We start from the raw sequence: 21,377 nt of genomic DNA, 5'->3' as shown, positions 1-21,377 counted from the left end.
GCCCTCTGAGTCTCGTGGACGAATAGCGCGAGCTGGGTTTCACATGACCGTCTTTTTCGAAACCCGTGCTGATTCCTACAGAGTAGATTTCTAGTCTCCAGAAAAGTCATTATACTCGAACACAATACGTGTTCCAAAATTCTACAACTGATCGACGTTAGAGATATAGGACTATAGTTCTGCACATCTGTTCGACGTCCCTTCTTGAAAACGGGGATTACCTGTGCCCTTTTCCAATCCTTTGGAACGCTACGCTCTTCTAGAGACCTACGGTACACCGCTGCAAGAAGGGGGGCAAGTTCCTTCGCGTACTCTGTGTAAAATTGAACTGATATCCCATCAGGTCCAGAGGCCTTTCCTCTTTTGAGCGATTTTAATTGTTTCTCTATCCCTCTGTCGTCTATTTCAATATCTACCATTTTGTCATCTGTGCGACAATCTAGAGAAGGAACTACAGTGCAATCTTCCTCTGTGAAACAACTTTGGAAAAAGACATTTAGTATTTCGGCCTTTAGTCTGTTATCCTCTGTTTCAGTACCATTTTGGTCACAGAGTGTCTGGACATTTTGTTTTGATCCACCTACCACTTTGACATAAGACCAAAATTTCTTAGGATTTTCTGCCAAGTCAGTACATAGAACTTTGCTTTCGAATTCATTGAACGCTTCTCGCATAGCCCTCCTGACTCTACATTTCGCTTCGCGTAATTTTTGTTTGTCTGCAAGGCTTTGGCTATGTTTATGTTTGCTGTGAAGTTCCCTTTGCTTCCACAGCAGTTTTCTAACTCGGTTGTTGTACCACGGTGCTCTTTTCCATCTCTTACGATCTTGCTTGGCACATACTCATCTAACGCATAATGTACGACGGTTTTGAACTTTGTCCACTGATCCTCAACACTATCTGTACTTGAGACAAAACTTTTGTGTTGAGCCAACAGGTACTCTGAAATCTGCTTTTTGTCACTTTTTCTAAACAGAAAAATCTTCCTACCCTTTTTAATATTCCTATTTACGGCTGAGATCATCGATGCCGTAACCGCTTTATGATCGCTGATTCCCTGTTCTGCGTTAACTTTTTCAAATAGTTCGGGTCTGTTTGTCACCAGAAGGTCTAATATGTTATCGCCACGAGTCGGTTCTCTGTTTAACTGCTCAAGGTAGTTTTCAGATAAAGCACTTAAAAAAATTTCAGTGGATTCTTTGTCCCTGCCACCCGTTATGAACATTTGAGTCTCCCAGTCTATAATCGGCAAATTAAAATCTCCACCCAGAACTATAACATGGTGGGGAAATCTACTCGAAATATTTTCCAAATTATCCTTCAGGTGCTCAGCCACAACAGCTGCTGAGCCAGGGGGCCTATAGAGACGTCCAATTACCATGTCTGAGCCTGCTTTAACCGTGACCTTCACCCAAATCATTTCACATTTCGGATCTCCGTCACTTTCCTTCGATACTATTGCACTTCTTATCGCTATAAACACGCCTCCCCCTTCACTGTTCAGCCTGTCTCTGCGGTATACATTCCAATCTGAGTTTAGGATTTCATTACTGTTTACGTCTGGTTTCAGCCAACTTTCTGTCCCTAGTACTGTATGGGCGTTGTGACCGTTTATTAATGAGAGCAGTACTGGGACCTTTCTATAGATGCTCCTGCAGTTTACTATTAGCACATTAATATTGTTATTCCCTGTTGCATTTTGCCTACTCCTACCTTGCCGCGTCTCAGGAGGCGTCTTGTCGGGCCTAGGGAGGGGATTCTCTAACCTAAAAAAACCCCCATGTGCACTCCACACGTATTCCGCTACCCTTGTAGCCGCTTCCGGCGTGTAGTGCACGCCTGACCTATTCAGGGGGACCCTACATTTCTCCACCCGATAGCGGAGGTCGAGAAATTTGCACCCCAGATCTCCGCAGAATCGTCTGAGCCTCTGGTTTAAGCCTTCCACTCGGCTCCAAACCAGAGGACCGCGATCGGTTCTGGGAACGATACTACAAATAGTTAGCTCTGATTCCACCCCGCGAGCGGGGCTTTCCGCCTTCACCAATTCCGCCAATCGCCTGTACGAACTGAGGATGACCTCTGAACCCAGACGGCAGGAGTCATTGGTGCCGACATGAGCACCAATTTGCAGTCGGGTGCACCCAGTGCTCTCTATCGCCGCCGGTAGGGCCTCCTCCACATCTCGGATGAGACCCCCCGGCAAGCAGACAGAGTGAACACTGGCCTTCTTCCCCGACCTTCCCGCTATTTCCCTAAGGGGCTCCATCACCCGTCTAACGTTGGAGCTCCCAATAACTAATAAACCCCTCCCCCCATGTGCCTGCTCGGACCTTGCTGAAGGAGCAGCCACATGTCCACTCACAGGCAGAGCGGGCGATGCCACACGGCCAGCCTCCACATTGACCCTCCGCCTCGTGCGCCGCGAACGCCGCTGAACCCGCCACTCCCCTTGGGGAGAGGGTGGCCCAACCGCGCCCGGTACCCGCGAAGATGTCTCGACAGCAGGGACAGTGGGTGAAGCGTGTAACACCTGGGGTGTACCTTGCGACGCACCAGACTCCCCACTGCCGCTACACTCCAAGGCAGCAGCCTGAAGACGGCTGACCGCAGTATCAACATGCTCAGCTGTTCGCGAACAGTGGCCAGCTCCTCCCGCATCCGTACACAGCAGTCACACATCCTATCCATCCTAAGGAATCAATTTACTGAAGAGAGTTAATCAACCTTTAACTAGAGTGCTAATTCACTAAAGGCTGCTGTTTATTCACTAAACTGTGGCTGCTAGCCACTTCTTGCAGAAAACAATGAAAATAGCACTACCTGTCTCTGGACTGTATTGAAAACAAACACTAGCACTACTGGCACTATGGTTGACTAAAGGGACTCTCTCTGACTGTATTCAAAACAAACACGAAATCTATGGAACACTATTAATAGCACCTGACAATTAAAGCTTCCTAAAAGCAAATACACACGGAAGAAGAAGTGACAAGTAAGAAAAATACAGTTAATACTTAAATTAAGGTAGCTTGCTGCACAGCAGACATGAAGCAGACGGCAGTTACGACGACACTGACTATGGCTGACTAAAGGGACTCTCTCTGACTGTATTCAAAACAAACACGAAATCTATGGAACACTATTAATAGCACCTGACAATTAAAGCTTCCTAAAAGCAAATACACACGGAAGAAGAAGTGACAAGTAAGAAAAATACAGTTAATACTTAAATTAAGGTAGCTTGCTGCACAGCAGGCGTGAAGCAGACGGCAGTTACGATGACACTCCTTCCGCTTGCCACCACAGCCTCCGCCTTACTCCCACCATACGGATAGCTTCTCCCATCATGTGCAGTTGCTTGCCAGAAACAGTAGTCACATGATTAGTAGTAAAGAAGTAATAAATTAAAACATCATTACTCGTGTATAAGTTTCATGGTGTGAAGAGTGATTCTGTAATAAGCAAGCAACTTCTTTTTCCCTTTCATCGTTTTGCTGGGGTGTTAATCAGAAAAGGTGAAATTATGTGTAAAGTTTGTAGCAAGTCTACGTGCTCTCATTATCAAATACTGGATGACTAAAGATGGGTATTGACATTTCATGTGCTAAAGTGCTTTTTCACCCCCCTCTGAGAGATAGGTGGTTCTTATACCACAGCAATTCTTTCCGGACAGAAAGTGGTATGTGTACTAAGTTTGGTTGAAATCCATCCAGGGATTCTTCTTCAGTATGAACACTTGTCATTATTATTTTAATGAGTCTAGTCCTAACTTAAAATGGTGTTTGAAAGATTCTGATGAATAAACATGAGATTAATATTAAAAGGAAAACACTTTCCCAATATTCTATAGTATTTGCAGAACATTAGGAAAGTGTTTCCTTTTGAATATTATTGTCATGTAGTGCCAAGCACCAACAGAGAATTCAGTTAATACTGAACATGAGATCATTTACAGAAAATGGAGTAAATTTTAGGACGACACCTCTAACAATAGTGTCTGATATCATGTGTTGCATTGGGAAGTGGTGCCTTCTAGTGCACTGCAGTTGGCATACTTGATAACTGCCTTGTCATTGCATGACACATTTGCACATGACATAAATTTCAAAATTCAGAAAAATTACTTCCAGCAGATTATATCTGTAGCTGCATCTAGCTACATATAGAAGTGGGAGCGGAATCAGGAATGGTTCCTGTTCTGATATATGATAGCCTAGGGGAACAGCAAACAGGTGGACAAATGTACCTAATTTAGTTGTGCAGCCATTTTGAATTTAGAGATGATACTCATATTGTAGTGTACATAAAAAAATCCATTGACTCCGCAGGAAAAATCCATTATAAGTTGTCACTTGCATTTGACTTCAAAGTTCTTGTTGAAATTATTAAGTTCACATACTAAGCTCTGGCAGACAAGTACACCTGTGTCAGGCTGCACGTATAAGGATAAAAATGAGATACTTGATACTTGCTCGAACATTTGTTCTGAAACTTAGGTGATATGAAAACAAGCACTGCAAGCAGATCTGTTTCATCTGGTCATGACTTGACACTCCACCACCATTTGCACTGGATGCAAGAAGAGCTCCATTGAGTGAAGTGGAAAGAAAGCAAACCATTGATACCCAGAAGCTTTTCTTAAAAGAAGAAGAAGAAGAAGAAGAAGAAAAAGAAGAAGTTTGTCTGATGGTGGCTATTTTACAATAGCTTGGGGCACAGAGACCAGTTAGTGGAGGGACATTACCTCTGCCCATCATATCTGAACACAAATAAATACAGTCAAACACCTATAATGGTGTAATTAGTGTGACAGATCATTTGCACTTTTTTCACTCTAAGGCACATTTTAAAACATACACTGGCCATCCTTAAAGCAACTATTGTACTACTTGTAACATTATTTGGCATATTCAGATCAAAAAGCATACACTCAACTATTAGCTTAATATCTTTGAAGTGTTCCATTTTCATAGACCTTCACACACATTATACGTGTAAGGTGCCATTCCATCATGTTTGGTTTACCCTGCGGCTTCACTGAATTTTGTGTCTTCGTCTGCTTGCAGCATTAGTGTTCTAATGTGTAAAAACAATCACTCAGTGTACAGGGAGGTGTGCCGCAGATAAGGACATATACAACAACTGGAGTATGCCTCCACTATTGAATAAACAGTTATCTTTACTTATTCCATTATTTGTTGTCCACGTAGAATTTTCCAGTGTTATATTAAGTATAAATATTTTCAATATCAGGATAATTTTAAAATTTACCTATTTTTCTTAGTTGGTATTTACTTACATTAGTGTGATGTGCAAACTAAACATTTCTGTTAATGTAAAAGAAACCTGCTAACTCAGATCATCATGTTTGATATTGTTTTGGTTTATCTGAGTCATTAGCTCAATTATTTCTCTAGCAAATATTGTTATATATGTACCAAGAAAAGTAAAGGACAGGAAATAATAACTAGGAAAACACTTGAAAATGACATTTCAATACTATGACAGTTTGTCATATATGGCTATCACCAGCTGTGGTTAGATCATAAGACAGATGTTGTAGTCATTTCCAGCCATTAAAGAAACATTGTAATTTCCCATTGAAACAGAGTGCGACTATGCCGAATTTTTTTTTTAAGTATTGTCCGAATAATAAGTATTTGAGCAGTCACCAGCATCTCCAGTACCACTGAAATTTCATTCTTTCCAAAATGACCCTTTACTGTTAGTGGCACAAGCTCTGTTGTTCACCAAAGGTATGCCCATTTTTAATCGTATGATATTCTAAAGACTGTATATATTAAAAAATTTGTTCAAATTATCGTCACACTTGTTTATTAGTATTTAAGGGGATTGAGGAATGGAGTGTTTCTTTAATCTGTCACTTGTAGTTTTGAACGTGGGCTTTACAGTTATAGAGATATATTCACTGCTGAATGTACATTGCTGGAAAATGATTTTGCTGACTGGGAAATTGTAGAATGTTTCACAAAAATAATTGAAATTCAGACAGCCAGTATTAAGATTTACTCAACAGATTAACTAAAGTAGACCACACAGTAAACATCTGTGACATCCAAATAGTTGGGACAGAGACGATAAGTTAATCATACTGCAATCATGGGGACAGTTAGAATATGTCAGCATTCACCACTGTCTACTTTCCTGTGGGCCCAAAATTTGGATGGATATGTGCTGTATCTGAAATGGAGAGCAGTAGGCTGCATGAAGAGCTCAATAAACTGGCTGCTCATTTAGTTGTGATGCTAGTTTTCCAGCCTTTGAAGCATTACAAGACCTTACGCACATGCTCAGGAGTTTGGAATTGTGTCTGCAGAGAAGAGAGGAGTGGTTCTTCAGGCTTTCTCTGACAGATCTGTTCAGTATTATTGCTCTCAGTTCGTCACTGGACGTGTTTTGTAAATTGCACAACATTTCTTCAAGACAACTGCGACATGTTCAGGTAGTGGCTGCTGTTTACTGAAGGCAATTAGCAATTGTAATAAGTTGTTCTTGCCAGCAGTCTCCGTCTGATCATGTTGAACAGTTGCTTCAAAGAAACTAGAGGAATAGGTATGACTGACAAGAAATGTGGGAGGGGGGGGGGGGGGGGGGAGTGGAGAGTCATTTAGAAGCTGACTTTAAAATATCTTTGTGCTTTTAATATAAATGGACTTTAGTCTTCAATTAAAAGATCAGAACAGATTAATTCATAATGTTTCTGATTGATGCTGCACAAAGAAAATGTCATACTGCAAATAGAAATGTTATCACAAACCATATCCCTTTTAGAAGCAGTAAAATGCCATTAATCTGAAATTTTAATCATATATTTGTATCGCAATTGGTCATACATAACATGTGTTTTAAGGTTTCTGGTAGTACCTTCATAATGCCCTGATGCTTTATACGCCAGCTGTGTTATTTATGAAATTATTTCATTACGTAAGCCACCTGTAATATCTCTATTTTCATGTATCAGTGTGTATAAGTAGCACAGTGTTAGAAAATGTAAAGGTGGAGGTAATAATTCAAACCAATTTTTATCCTCCTTATAACACTTTCTTGGTAAATAACATGGAAATAAGGAAAATTATTCTACAAGTTTTTGCCTTCAGGTAATTGAAATGTTTCCTAAGTTACAGCTGTAACAAGCCAAACTACTACTCACTTTTGAATGCCAGTGTAAACACATTTTTCCATTCATACTTACTAGTCATTTAATCACAGACATAAGGGACAAAGTTTAATTAGCCGTTCAAGAGACAACTGGCAGAAAGTTGAAATGTGACGTGCTATTACAACTTTGAAATTGTGTTGTTCTACTCACTCAGCTACTAGAAGTTTGAGAGTAGTTTCATCAAGCTGAAGAAGTACTTGTAACAACTGCTTCATTGTCAATAAAAGGACACTTCAGTGAAGCTTGAATATTCTCTACATTATTGTTCATTTTACTTTAAATTTCCAGTAAGCTGTCTGCTTAATGGGTTAAACTTTAATTACTTTACATGGATTACATTGTAATCAGTTCAATTTGGTGTTGAAAAGAAGCTTCTCTATAGTATACTGTCTTTGGCCAAAAAATGCATAATATATTATTTACACATACTTAATACTTATTTTTAAAAATCTCTCATGGTAACAAAATATTTCATTTAAGGATGGTAATGTGCAAAGCAGAGGAAGACTCATTAAGATGTCTTGTGACACTTTTTGTGCTATTTTAGCTTTTATTTTGTAGCAGTGTTGTTGTTAAATCATTTAATTGACAGTGCACCATCTTTTTCAGGATATTGACAATTTTTCATATACTTGTGAAGGAATTGTTTTGTCATTCCTAAATGAGAATTTTGTGACTCCAGTGAGAAATGCATCTCTTAATGTGAGACAAACAAAACCTTCAACAGCAGAACTATCACGGCTAAGTAAACCAGCTGTTACACCAGAACTGAGTGAAAAAGTTCAGCGTAGGCTGTTCAAGCTGGAACAGTATGGCGAACCTCCCAGTCTCTCACCATTGGCTCTGACCCCACGAAGTCGTGTGCTCAAAAAGAATTTCCATGTGCCTCTGAAGACTGATCAGACAGCAGAGTTATCTTGTGATGATAGTCCTCCAATGAGCCTTGACTCCGATGATACTTAAGTAGTCTTTGATTAAAAGAATTATGTGATAGTGTGTTTTTTTGTATAAGGCAGTGTTCAGTGCCATTGCAAAAGTTCATTTATTTTTCAGGGACCTCACATTGAAAAGAACATAATTTTTGTTATAGTAGAAGATAAGATATTGTTTTAAAGAAACAAAATGTAATCTTTTATCACAGTCATATAACAAGCAAGTAAATTCTTTTTCATGCTGCTGAAATAGTGCTACCATAAAATTATGTATATTTCTATATTTCTTGGTATCCAAGAAGATGAGTATGGCAGATTGATATATTATTGTTTTATGTATAGTGTAAGAAGTTTATTTTAATAGCATCGCTGATGCACAGAAAAGTACAAAAATGTATGTACCATTATTTGAGAATCACATAGAACTTAAGATGACTTCTTTATGAGGGACCATGTTGGACAAAGCTCTTCAAGCAGCTAGACATTTTTTCTATTCCCTTATCATATAAAAGTCTGTAGCTTTTTAAAGTTCATGGTGTGTTAACATCTGTACGAGCTGCTGAAGTTTCAACCCAACTCTACTTAACTGTTCAAGTAAACAAACACATTTTTGTATGAAGGATTTGTTAGACGCTGCTTACGGAAACACAATGTTCCTAGTATCATTATTTTTTTGTGTAGTTGTGGATGGTGCTTCTAATTAAGTTTTATTGCCCTTTATTATAATCAGGAATGTAAAAAATCTTTGTTGTAGCTGTGAAACACTAATCCAGAGATACTATTGTACTGTATTGAATAACATTTGTGTGATTTTTGAAACCAGAAAACTTTTAAGTAAAGTTGAAACTGATAGGTTTATTGTAACTTTTAATTATCTGTGATATCTTTGCTAGTAGTGTTTTGTCTGTGTATGTGCAGCTGCACTGATTGTGATTTTAATGTATGGTTAATATGAATAAATGTATTTTATTTTTGTAAATTATGTGTGTAGACCTGGATTTTTTTCCTTTCTGAATGGTTAACAAATTGTAATGCTTTTTTGAGGATGAAAACTTCTCAGTTGTAAGAACAATGACCAAAACTGAAGTCAGAGGTTCATGCTGAGAAGGGGATACACAGAACATGACCAGAATACGTGTTCTATATAAATTGGCTAAGAAAAATGGCTTGCAAGTAGAAGAGCAAATGTTTCTATTTTTAGAGTGAATTTTTATTTTGGAGAATGAATATTTATTTATTTGTCCATAGACCATTAGTACAATAGTATCAAAAATGTCAGATCATTGCAGAAATAATATAGGGATAAAAAACATTATCAAAATAGGACAGGATAAGCTGAAGATAGGGCAGGAATCTGAAATTGAAAATTTGTGTCAGGGTATCCTGTTTTACTTAAGCAGTCACCTTACCATTAGGCTGTTGAAGTACATCTCCTGACCAGATCCAAATTTTTTAAGCATTTATCAAATGAAGTTCATGTAAATTCATGTCAAGAACAAATAACATCTTGCTCTAATATTCACTTCCAGAAGTGTACTTTACACTGGATAGCAGTATGTTGTGATTGACGAACACCTCTGCTTCAGGCATAAGCATACCTAGTTTGCATGGAATCAACACAGTGAGAGCAATTTCTATGTGCTATTGCCACCTAAGTTTATGTGATACCCGAATCCTCGTAATATTATAAAGGTCATTTCATTTATAGTATGTCCATTTATCTCTAGATCTGGTGCCAGTAAGAATGTATACACCATACATATATTCAGACTGAATGTTTCGCTCTGTAGCAGAGTGAAAGATTAAAACTGTGTGCTAGAATGGACTTGAACCCAGAATCATGTGATCTGCAGCCAAGTACTGTACTGACTGGTTTATCCAAGTCCAATTCATGATCTCCCTGAGAGCTTCACTTCTGCCAGTACCTCTCTCTCGCCTTCCAAACTTCATTGAAGTTCTCCTGCATATCTTGTGGGCACTAACACTATTGGCGAAAGTATATTGGACATAAATGGCCTAGCCACACCCAGGGTGATTGTTTCTAGAATGTATCTTTCACTTTGAAGCAGAGCGCACACTGCTTTTAAACTTCCTGATGCAGCTTAGGCTGCTGCTAAGCCATTTCCCCACAATATCTTTTTTTCCTGGAGTGCTAGTTCCACAAAGAATGCAGGAGAAATTACATGAAATTTGGAAGGTAGGAAAAGAGATACTGGTAGAAGTGAAGGTGTGAGGATGGGTCATGAATCATGCTTGGATGCCCAGGGAGTAAGTGCACTTCCTGCAAAAGCCAATGTTCTAGGTTTGAGTTCTGGTCTGGCACACTGTTTTAACCTGCCAGGAAGTTTCTAAATGTTATGTTCTTTCCTTGAATTGCTTAATATGAGTTTTGTAAGATTAAAAGTAAAACTTTCTACTATTCGACTGAATGTGTGGTATGGTGCTCTTTACGAGTGTACTTGAGTCATCAAAAACAAAGTATTTGGTAAATCATTTATATAGGTCAAGGACAGCAGTGGCCAAATGCCGATCTTTGCAGGTTACCATATTTAATGTTTCCCAAATGTAAATATTATTTAATTCTCATGATATCATTTGTTAGTATGATCTTTTTTTCTTATTGGTTGTATATGACTCCATCCATGACATGAGGATGCTATAATGCCTTAGTTTCACTAATAAGATTTTCTTTAAAGATAGTGTTAAGCACAGCAAAAGGTGTTTGGACTTGGGAATTGCAGAAGATGTAGTAGAAAATAGTAAATTATTTTGAGAAACTTAAGGATATGAGTTACTGCAAATTCTGTGGAGTCTCGACTAGCACACTATTCAAAATAGCAGAATGTGGCATGGTGGCTGTCAGTGGGTTGTTTGAAGAACGAAACATTCTGTGGAAATTCAGCTTGGACTTCTTTAAGAAAAAGAACTTTCTAAAAGTTATAAATGCAGAAAACATCAATATCTAAGCTTTGGTAAAATAAAATTCCATTCTTTAAGACTCAATGTCTTTCTGACAGAATAAGCTATATCACTGGATTAACTAAGAATTTTCAATGGATACTGTGGATGGCAAAAGAGATTTTACCAATTTGTTAAATCCAATGACATTGTATGGAAAGAACTGTCAGAAAGGGTGAGGTAAAAGATTTTATGTTACAAATTACATGTTCCCCAGGGGAACCAAATTGTGCACTAGGTTCACACAAACAAGAATGAATTCAGTCAAGTGGAAAATGGGTAATAGGCATTAAACAACAAAAGTTTTGTTTGATTTTTCCCCAGTTCTTACACTCTTAAGATTTTCTGTATGGATAGTAAGTGTTTTAAGAAACTAAAGAAAACTGTTTTTGCTAGGAGAAACTCTACAGATCCATAATAATCATCAGTACCGAGTGCTTGTCTATTTCCCCAAACCACTGAAAACACTGCTTTTCTCATCCGTGAATGAAACCAGTCTTTCACATTACTGTCAAGAATTCACATTAGCATCAAGAATTACCTACACTCATGCTCATAAATTAAGGATAATTGCAGAATGTGGTGCCACACAACACGGCACTACACAAAACTGACACTAATAGCGTAGTCACGTAGGGAACACACACGACACAGATCTGTTAATCCATGGTATTGGTGATAAGTTGAGAAAACCGTCCCGAAACACATGTGCTACAAAACGCCACTGTTTCCTGCCACGTACCCCGACATCAGTATGGGACATGATCACCATGCACAAGTACACAGGCCGCACAACGGGCTGGCATATTCTGGATCAGGTGGTCGAGCAGCTGCTGGGGTATAGCCTTCCATTCTTGCACCAGTGCCTGCCGGAACTCCTGAAGTGTCGTAGGGGTTTGAAGACGTGCAGTGATACGGCTACCGAGAGCATCCCAGATGTGCTTGATGGGGTTTAGGTCTGGAGAACAGGCAGGCCACTCCATTCACCTGATATCACCTGGTATCTTCTGTTTCAAGGTACTTCTCCACGATGGCAGCTATGTGGGGCAATGCATTATCGTCCGCCAGGAGGAAGGTGGGACCGACTGCACCCCTGAAAATGCGGACATACTGGTGCAAAATGACGTCCCGATACACCTGACCTGTTACAGTTCCTCTGTCAAAGACATGCAGGGATGTACATGCACCAATCATAATCCCACCCCACACCATCAAACCACGACCTCCGTACAGGTCCCTTTCAAGGACATTATGGGGTTGGCATCTGATTCCTGGTTCATGTCAGATGAAAACCCAGTGGGAATCACTGTTCAGACTATACCTGAACTCATCCATAAACATAACCTGGGACCACTGTTTCAGTGACACCAGGCTTTATGGGCTCTTCTGTGACCTGGGGTCAATGGAATGTACCTTGCAGGTCTCTGATGGTGAGATATCGGTCTTCTTGTGGTGTTGTACACTATGGACGCCCTGTACTGTAGTGCCTGTACACCTTTCCTGTCTACTGGAATTGTTGCCATAATCTTGAGATCACACTTTGTGGTACACGGAGGGCCCATGCTATGACCTGCTGTGTTTGACCAGCCTCCAGTCGCCCTAGTATTCTACCCCTCATAATGTCATCAATGTGTGTTCATTGAGCCGTTGTCACCATTAGCACGTCTGAAAACATCTGCACACTTACTTGCTGCACCGTACTCTGACAAACACCAACACACCTCTGCATATGTGGACTGCTGCCAGCACCACTGTGCGATGACCGCAAGTCAAATGCACCGCATGGTCATACCCTGAGGTGATTTAAACCCTCAAACCGCCTACCAGAGTGTTGTTTCACCATGTATCAGCATTATCCTTAATTTATGAGCATGAGTGTAGAACAAAATTCCCTTTCTCCTGTACACTCTTGTACTAAGGAAATGTAATTAAGTTTCAGTGAATTTCCATAAGATAGTACAATTTGTTACTTGTCAGTTTTAGTGTTCAGCTGAGTTAAGATAAAATGTATTTATTTCAATGAGTAAAAAATTTTAAAGAATAATTATCCTACTCAAACTTACAGGTGTTAGCTATGTACCAACATTCAATACAGTGTAAGCTGTATAGCTTTCAGTGACAAATTCGTTACATCATAAAAGACACAATACTGAAACATGAATTTTTTTTTCTTCTATTTTGTTAACTTTTACGCCTATAGCTTCCCTAATTAACTGTAAGGGGGAATACTACCAAATATGACATTCATGAAACAGGAGCAGGTATTTTACTTTATATGTATACAGATACACAAGAGATTTGTTGACTGCTTTTGAGAAGTGATTTCTAACTGCATTATAGAAGACACACAATATTTTCCCTCATGTAGCTATTAGGAAGGTACTGCAAACAATTCCATGATTTTGTTTTAAAACAAATATAGATTAATAAATAACTTTAATTTTGGTGCAAATATTAGCCTTTGCAAGTCCACCACAAGTGCAAGTGTAGGGAATGGTACCACGGCCGGTAGTGGTAGTGGACTGTCTGCATGAAACAAACGTAAAGCCTACAAGCCTGAGCTAAAAGATTCTGCATTAAGTTTGCATGGTTTGTTCCTCTTTAATGTAACGGCAGTGCCATTTGAGGAATATCTGCAGAACCAAATCTTAGTCGAGTCCAGTTCTCAGTTGGAGTTGTTCATCTGAAGCAGAACAGCAAGGAAGCTGTACGACCCATTTAGAAGCTGAAAACAAAAAGGAAAACATGCTGTAATTCTTTTTATATTTCACCTGATAAATCTTAAAGTATCACACTCCAAACCCATAAGTTAAAGACTCAATTTCCAGTCGGCTGTACAATATTTTCTGTCATTTAATGTGCCTTATGCCTGTGTTAATTCTTTGTGTATTTGCAAAAGTCAAATTGTGCTGTGATTTGGACTTCACAATAAACTATTAGTCTCCATTTCATTAGCTGGATGGGTCTTTCACAGGTTGCAGGAAGACAAGGACACAGGACCCTGTCGTATTGCACCATACTTAGATAAGCAGTGTGGTGACCCAACAATCTTTCAGGTAGTGGATTTATTTGGCATGAGTAATGGCAGAAAAGTATTTTATTGCGATATAACATTGCACTACACAAAAAAAAGTTATCTCGCTCAAAAACAGTCAGTTATAATCAAGTGAGGCCTATCTAATGAAATGAAAGGAAAAACAGTATTTTTGCCGTTTCTCCAGACACCCTCAAACCTTCCACCTTCCCGGATGGGAACAACTGAACTACATCCTTCGTCAGGGCTTTGATTACTTATCATCGTGCCCTGAAATGAGGGACATCATACCCAAGATCCTTCCCATCTCTCCTAAAGTGGCATTCTGTCGCCCATCCAACCTCCACAACATCCTAGTTCATTCCTGTGCCACTCACAGTCCCAGCATCCTGCCACATCGATGATATCCCTGTGGAAGACCCAGTTGAAACACCTGCTCAAGCCACTCATTCAGCACTTCCTGTCCTATTGCAGGCTTATCGTACCATATCAAAGGTTGGGCCACCTTGGAAAGCAGCCATGTCATATACCAGATCTGCTGCAATAATTTTGCAGCATTTTATATTGGTATGACCATCAACTAGCTGTCAACCAGGATGAATGGCCACTGCCAAACTGCAGCCAAGAATAAAATAGACCACCCTGTGGCACAAGATACAACTGAACATTACATGCTTGATTCCAATTGCTGCTTCACTACTCAAGCCATCTCGACCCTCCCCTCCACCACCATCTTTTCTAAGCTACACAGAAGGGATAATCCTTACAACACATTCACTGCTCCTGAACCTACATTAACCTACTGTACCCACACCCTCCATACAATAGTTTCTACCACCACTGTCCTATCATCTCCTCCATATTCTTGTCTCCCACCCTCTTTGTGTGCAGCCCTCTACCAACACACCCACCCATCTTCTACAGCTCCTCTCCTTTTTTGGCGTTCCAAAACATCCCAAAGGTGTTCTGTGGGATTCAGGTTGGGACTCCATGCAGGCCAGTCCATTACATGGACGTTATTGTCGTGTAACCACTCCGCCACAGGCTGTCCATTATGAACAGGTGCTCGATCATGTTGAAAGAAGCAATCGGCATCCCAAATTGCTCTTCAACAGTGGGAAGCAAGAAGGTGCTTAAAATGCCAATGTAGGCCTGTGCTGTACCACGCAAAACAACAAGGGTGCAAGCCCCCTCCATGAAAAACATGACCACACCATAACACCACTGCCTCCAAATTTTACTGGTGGCACTACACCCGCTAGCAGATGACGTTCACCAGGCATCCGCCATCCCCACACCCTGCCATCGGATCACCACATTGTGTTCTGTGATTCGTCACTTCACACAAAGTTTTTCCACTGTTCAATCATCTAATGTTTATGCTCATTACACCAAGCGAGGCGTCATTTGGCGTTTACCGGCGTGATGTGTGGCTTATGAGCAGGCACTCGCTCATGAAAACCAAGTTTTCTGACCTCCTGTCTAACTGTCATAGTACTTGCAGCGGATCCTGATGCAGTTTGGAATTTCTGGGTGATGTTCTGGATAGATGTCTGCCTATTACATATTACAACCCTCTTCAATTGTCAGCGGTCTCTGTCAGTCAACAGATGAGGTCGGCCTGTATGCTTTTGTGCTGTATGTGTCCCTTCACAGTGGACCAAGGGCCGTTTAGGAGTGTGGAAATCTAGGGTACAGGCATGTGACACAAGTGACACCCAATCACCTGACCACATTCGAAGTCCGTGAGTTCCGCGGAGTTCCGCATTCTGCTCTCTCTCAATGTCTAATGACTACTGAGGTCTGTGATACGGAGTACCTGGCAGTAGGTGGCAGCACAGTGCGCCTAATATGAAAAACTTATTTTTGGGGGGCGTCCAGATACTTTTGATCACATATTGTAAGGACTAGAATTACTCATCTGGTTGTCCCTGCTGATCTGCCACCTGAGTACAGGAACTTCCATCATTCCCTCCCTCTTTCAAATCACGTATGCAAAACAAATCAGCTACGAAATAACCCATATTCAAAACACAACCTGTAACGATCCATGGCAACTAATATAAATATAAAATCACATTAACACTTGAACAAGAATAAAATATTAAATGTGTTGAATAGCACTGGATATAACATAACAAAACCCAAATATTACTACTTGTCGCATGACCACAGTACCTAACGCACACTGTGCGTATCATGCTTATTTTCTGGTAGCTTCCCAACTGTCTTAGTCCCAGATTATAGTGGAGTGGAGCTACAGCACAGAGCGGAGGTGTATGTCAGGCAGCTGCCACACTGCTGCTTCGTGTCTGGGAATACCAGGGCAAGGAGCGGCGCCGTGGCCGGGAGGCTCGATTCACTCACTGCGTGGACGGCAAACGCACAAGCCGGCCAATGTGCTATCTTTCTCAACCAGTTTTAAAGAAACCACTAGGTAAAAAATTTGATTCTCGTGCATCTCATAGCTTTACTTTTCAGCTTCATGATGAACTGCCTATCATTTCTTTAATGGACATAATATTTCAAAATTAAGCAACCTATAGCAATAATTTCGAAAAGTTTTCTTAGAAAACTAGGGGTCACTATGAATTTGCGTTTGGTGTGTGTTAGGTCATGTGTTTCTCCATAGCTAAAATACTGAATTATTCTTTAAACGTAGAAGGATATCGCTATCTGTCACCAGTCTCAAGAATTTCCATCGCTTTGTAAACCACTTCGTCTCAACTTGTGTGAGAGCGAAAAAGCTAGAATGAAATATTTGTAACATTCCTCATATCTTATAAACAGTTTCAGATATCGATACAATATTTTGGCAAATGATAGTACGCAAAGAGGAGAATGTTTTGCCATATGATTAAATGGCAAAACTTCCACATCTAACAGATATTCTAGCTACTACAGTGTTTTCCAATGAAATAACATCATTTGCTGACGAAACAAGAATTGTTACAGGTCCCTAGAAACCACAAGTAGTTTTTGAGACATGGCTCTGACATTCACAATAGGATTCACAACCGTCATAAGTATTGCAGAATCAACTACCAAAATGTTGTGGGATTTCCTCGAGCCACACCACATGCAAAAGTGTTTTTGTAAATACTGTAAATGATTTATATAACATACTGAACTTTACACCTGCAGTCGGTGATGTTGGCAGAAAACACATTCGTCTAGAATGCCCAGAAAATTCTGGTACAAAGTTTTATAGCCATAAAATTTTTCTTTCAATCATACTATAAGCAGTTGCAAATCGCCAGGGGAAATTCGTTATAATCGATGTTTATTCTTCTAGTGTATTTCGCTTTATGCAACATGAGAAGGATAATATACCGCGACTCTCCACAACTAAATACGAGGTCTGTTCAAACAATTCTGGAATTTTTGTACACAAAATTTTTCTGTTTGCCCTTTACTTACTGTGCGTGGTCTCCTTTGAAATACTCTCCCCCACAATTAATACACCACTCCCAATGCTGTTTCCATTTCTGGAAGCAGTATTGGTACGCCTCTTGCTGGATCGCACAAAGTGCCGTCTGCGAATTTCCTTTTATCTCATCTATCATTGAAAATCTTCATCTTTTCAACTCATTGTGAAGACTGAACATTGGTCTCAACATTATAACCGTAGACCCAAGTCTCATCACCAGTTGTGATTCTCTTAAGGAACATCTCGTTCTCATTTTCACGATCAAAAAGCTCTTCACAGATTTTGAGGCGAAGGCCTTTCTAGTCTTGACTCATGAGTCTTGGGATGAACTTAATGGCAACACGATCTGTTCCAAGATGCTGTGTTAGGATTTTGTGACATGATCCAACTGAAATGTTACAGTCTTCTGCAATGTCTCGAGCAGTCTGATTTCAATTGACATACACAATTCCATTGACGTTCCTGACAAGAGTGTCGTTGCTGGATGGCAAAGGGCACACTGAATGAGTGTTATCTTTAACTTCGGTCCAGCTATTTTTAAACTACGAACCATCTGTAACACCAAGTACGACTTAAGCACTCATCACCATAGGCTTCATGTGTCATTTGGTATATCTCTGTAAAGGTTTTCTTGAGTTTCACACAAAATTTAATGGAGATGTGTTGCTGCTGTAACCCTGCCATCTCAAAATTCGCAAACAGTGGAACACAATGTTCTACTCAATACAGCACTGAACAAGAACTAGCAGAGATACAACAAAAACTTCCGGCAGTTACAGATTAAACACAGCCGTGTACAAGAATGTCAACTGTATTTCGATCCAACACACCAGTGGTGTGAAATTACAAATGTTCCGGAATTTTTTGAACAGACCTCATGCATCAGTTGAATTGCCTTTCACAGTCATTGGAGATTAGACATCCATTACTGAGGCATTTTATCAAATATTATAGTCAATGCGTTTTAGATTCGTGGAATGAATAGTTCAACAAACACTTTCCCAGACCTTTGCTTTTGGAGTAATGGGTTTGAAGTGGAGCATATTTTGGAAGCCAATTGAAGTTTCACCACAATTTGCTGATGATATTGCAAAATGTGCATGTTCTTCGCAGCACTACTATTGACCTACAAGGACCCCTGAGTGTTGATGGACAACATACAGTAGACACAAGCATTCTATGCAAGGCGCTTCTCAGACAGGATGAATTAATGAAGCTGCCCAAATGAGATAGCTTTGAAAACTTTGTTTTTCAGCTATGCTACTTCAGGTTTATTATTGCCTCTCATGTTAAGACAATGAGAGAGATAAGAGATTAATGAAGTGCCATTGTGTACTTACAGTCTGTAATTCTGCCACCACACCATCACATAACTTGTCCAAAATGAATCAGTTGTGATGATAGTTGTTTCAGTGGTCCCATAAAGGACGCCAAGTAAAAACAGCTGCTATCAGAGCTTCTGTTGATATATTTTACTTGGAAATCGTGCCTTAATGTTCACTGATGAAGTCTTCTCTGTGACTTAGTAAGGATCCTGATACTTAGTAAAGAACTGCTTCGACTTTCCTTTGTGAGGATTAGTACCTAAAAGCCTCTGAGCCACTCAATACTGAGGAGGGATTCCTATATGCTGTCCCAACTGTTCTTGTTGTTCCAAGGCTTTGCTGATAGCTTGCTTCATTTTCAGCAACACCTCACTGATCCTTTTTAGAAACGTTCTGACTGATTCACAGTTAGATCCTAGTTTAGGAATCATTCAAAATTATGTACAGAATCTGTGTGTTGGAGGTGCGTATCCCAATCATTGTGCTGACTATTAACATAATAACTTAACATTTTAGGAATGTTCCTGTGCACTCTCTCTGTTCTGCGATTAGTCTATGAATGGAACGAGCTTGTATGTAATTTCTCAATTTGAAGCACATGACATAACTCCTTCTTCAAGTCTGATATAAAATTTGTATCCTGATCCATAATTAAGGTATCAGGCACACCAAATTTAAGTATCCAGCTGTTAACTACAGTGTGAGCTACTGTACTATCCTGTTGTCTAGAATCACTTTTATTGTTATAAACCTTGAAAATTGATCTATAATTGTCATTACGTATTTATTTCCTGCACATGTTCTGTTAAACAGTCCCAGAATATCAAACTCAGTCATTTGAAAAGGCTTAGAAGCCTCTGTTAATCTTCGAAAAGGGGTTTTTTGATGACTAAACTCTGCTCTGTTGCACAAGGTACACAGTCCTTCAGATACTTCTCAACATGATGCTTTCTTGTATTCTACCATAATCTTTCCATGCCTCGTCTGTCCATCATTCTTAATCCTCCATGACCTAACAAAATATGGCCATGCACCCGTTGTGACACCATGTCCTGGAGTGCTGTTGTAGCCACTATGTATGGTCCGCATTTAGTTATTCTGCAAAGTAAGCCATCATGCATCACAAACTTTGGTTGCTACCTGGATGTCTGAGAGTGTTTGTAGGTGCCTGCACTCTCTGCCACTCCATTACACTTTCACCTAGTGCGTTCAATACTGCAACTTTCTACTCAATGCGTGCACTTTCATGTGCTTTCTGTCTGGTTTATGAATAACCTCATAATCTAACTCATAGAGTTTGAGTGCGCACCTTGTTAATTTAATTGAAGGAACTTTCAGCCCTACCAGCTATGTGTGATCTGTTATTATGTTAAATTTCTGGCCATTTAAATAACAGCACACATATGTGATCACAAATATAATGGCTAGCATTTCCTTTTCCATAATGGAGTTGTTATATTCAGCTATCTTGAAGCATATGCTACTGGATGTTTCTTTCCATCGAGAATCTGGATCAGAATACAACCAACTGCCCCACTCCTGACATTACATGAGAAGGTAAACTCCTTCTCAAAATTGGAAAGATCAGTATATCAGAAACTAATGCTGTCTTCATTGCTTCAAATTTCATTTGACATTCCACTGACCACTTGAATTTGCTACATTTCCTTAATAACTAATTTAATAGTTCTGTTATCTGTGCAAAACTTTTTACAAATTTTAGACAACATTTACATAAGTTCAGAAATGACTGTAGCCAGCCGGTGTGGCCGAGCGATTCTAGGCGCTTCAGTCTGGAACCACGCGACCGCTACGGTCGCAGGTTCGAATCCTGCCTCAGGCATGGATGTGGTGATGTCCTTAGGTTCGTTAGGTTTAAGCAGTTCTAAGTTTCAGGGGACTGATGACCTCAGATGTTAAGTCCCATAGTGCTCAGAGCCATTTGAACCAATGACTGTAATTGTTCAATGGCCTGTGCTATTGCAAAGTTCTAGCTTGCCTCTATATGCAAGGATCGGTTTGAACACATTTCCTGCTAATCATATGTCTTAGATACTTCAACTTTGTCTGCACAGCATGCCATTTACCTATGTCAAGAGGCAGATGTACTGATGGTCTGCTGAACATGTCTTCCAAGCATTTCATGTGATCTGGCACACCTTTTGAGAATATAATGATATCATCCAAATATACAATGCGTGTTTTGGGCTTCAGTCCAAGTAGCACTCCAGCTAATAACCTCTCTAATGTGCATTTTTAAGCCCAAACAGCTTCTACGGTACTGGTAACGATGCCGTGGTACAGTGAAAGCTGTCTTTGGTCTATCTTCTGGGACTATCTCTAACTGGTGAAATCCACTTCTTAGAGCCACATTGTAAAATACTGGCACTGTCCTAAGTTGTCCAATGTTTCCACAATGCTTGGAACTGGACATCTGTTGAGAAATCAATAGTCACAATAAAATCTCTATTTCCTTGTACCACCCAGTCTCTCTTTGGTACAGTGACCACTGCTG

The 21,377-nt window shown here is 39.9% G+C and overlaps 1 protein-coding gene across 1 annotated transcript in view; it reads left to right on the top strand.

Annotated features, from left to right (window-relative positions):
- Window positions 1-9,055, top strand: part of LOC126188738 (breast cancer type 2 susceptibility protein-like) — a 159,773-nt gene extending 150,718 nt beyond the window's left edge. The window contains exon 13 of the mRNA XM_049930346.1: window positions 7,793-9,055. Within this exon, the coding sequence (XP_049786303.1) occupies window positions 7,793-8,146 (354 nt within the window). The 3' untranslated portion in view covers window positions 8,147-9,055. The remainder of the gene's footprint in view (window positions 1-7,792) is intronic.
- Window positions 9,056-21,377: the final 12,322 nt, after the last annotated feature.

This window comes from Schistocerca cancellata, chromosome 5, assembly GCF_023864275.1.
Source record: "Schistocerca cancellata isolate TAMUIC-IGC-003103 chromosome 5, iqSchCanc2.1, whole genome shotgun sequence".
Classification (NCBI taxonomy): domain Eukaryota; kingdom Metazoa; phylum Arthropoda; class Insecta; order Orthoptera; family Acrididae; genus Schistocerca; species Schistocerca cancellata.
This window is presented reverse-complemented; position numbering and strand designations above follow the sequence as displayed.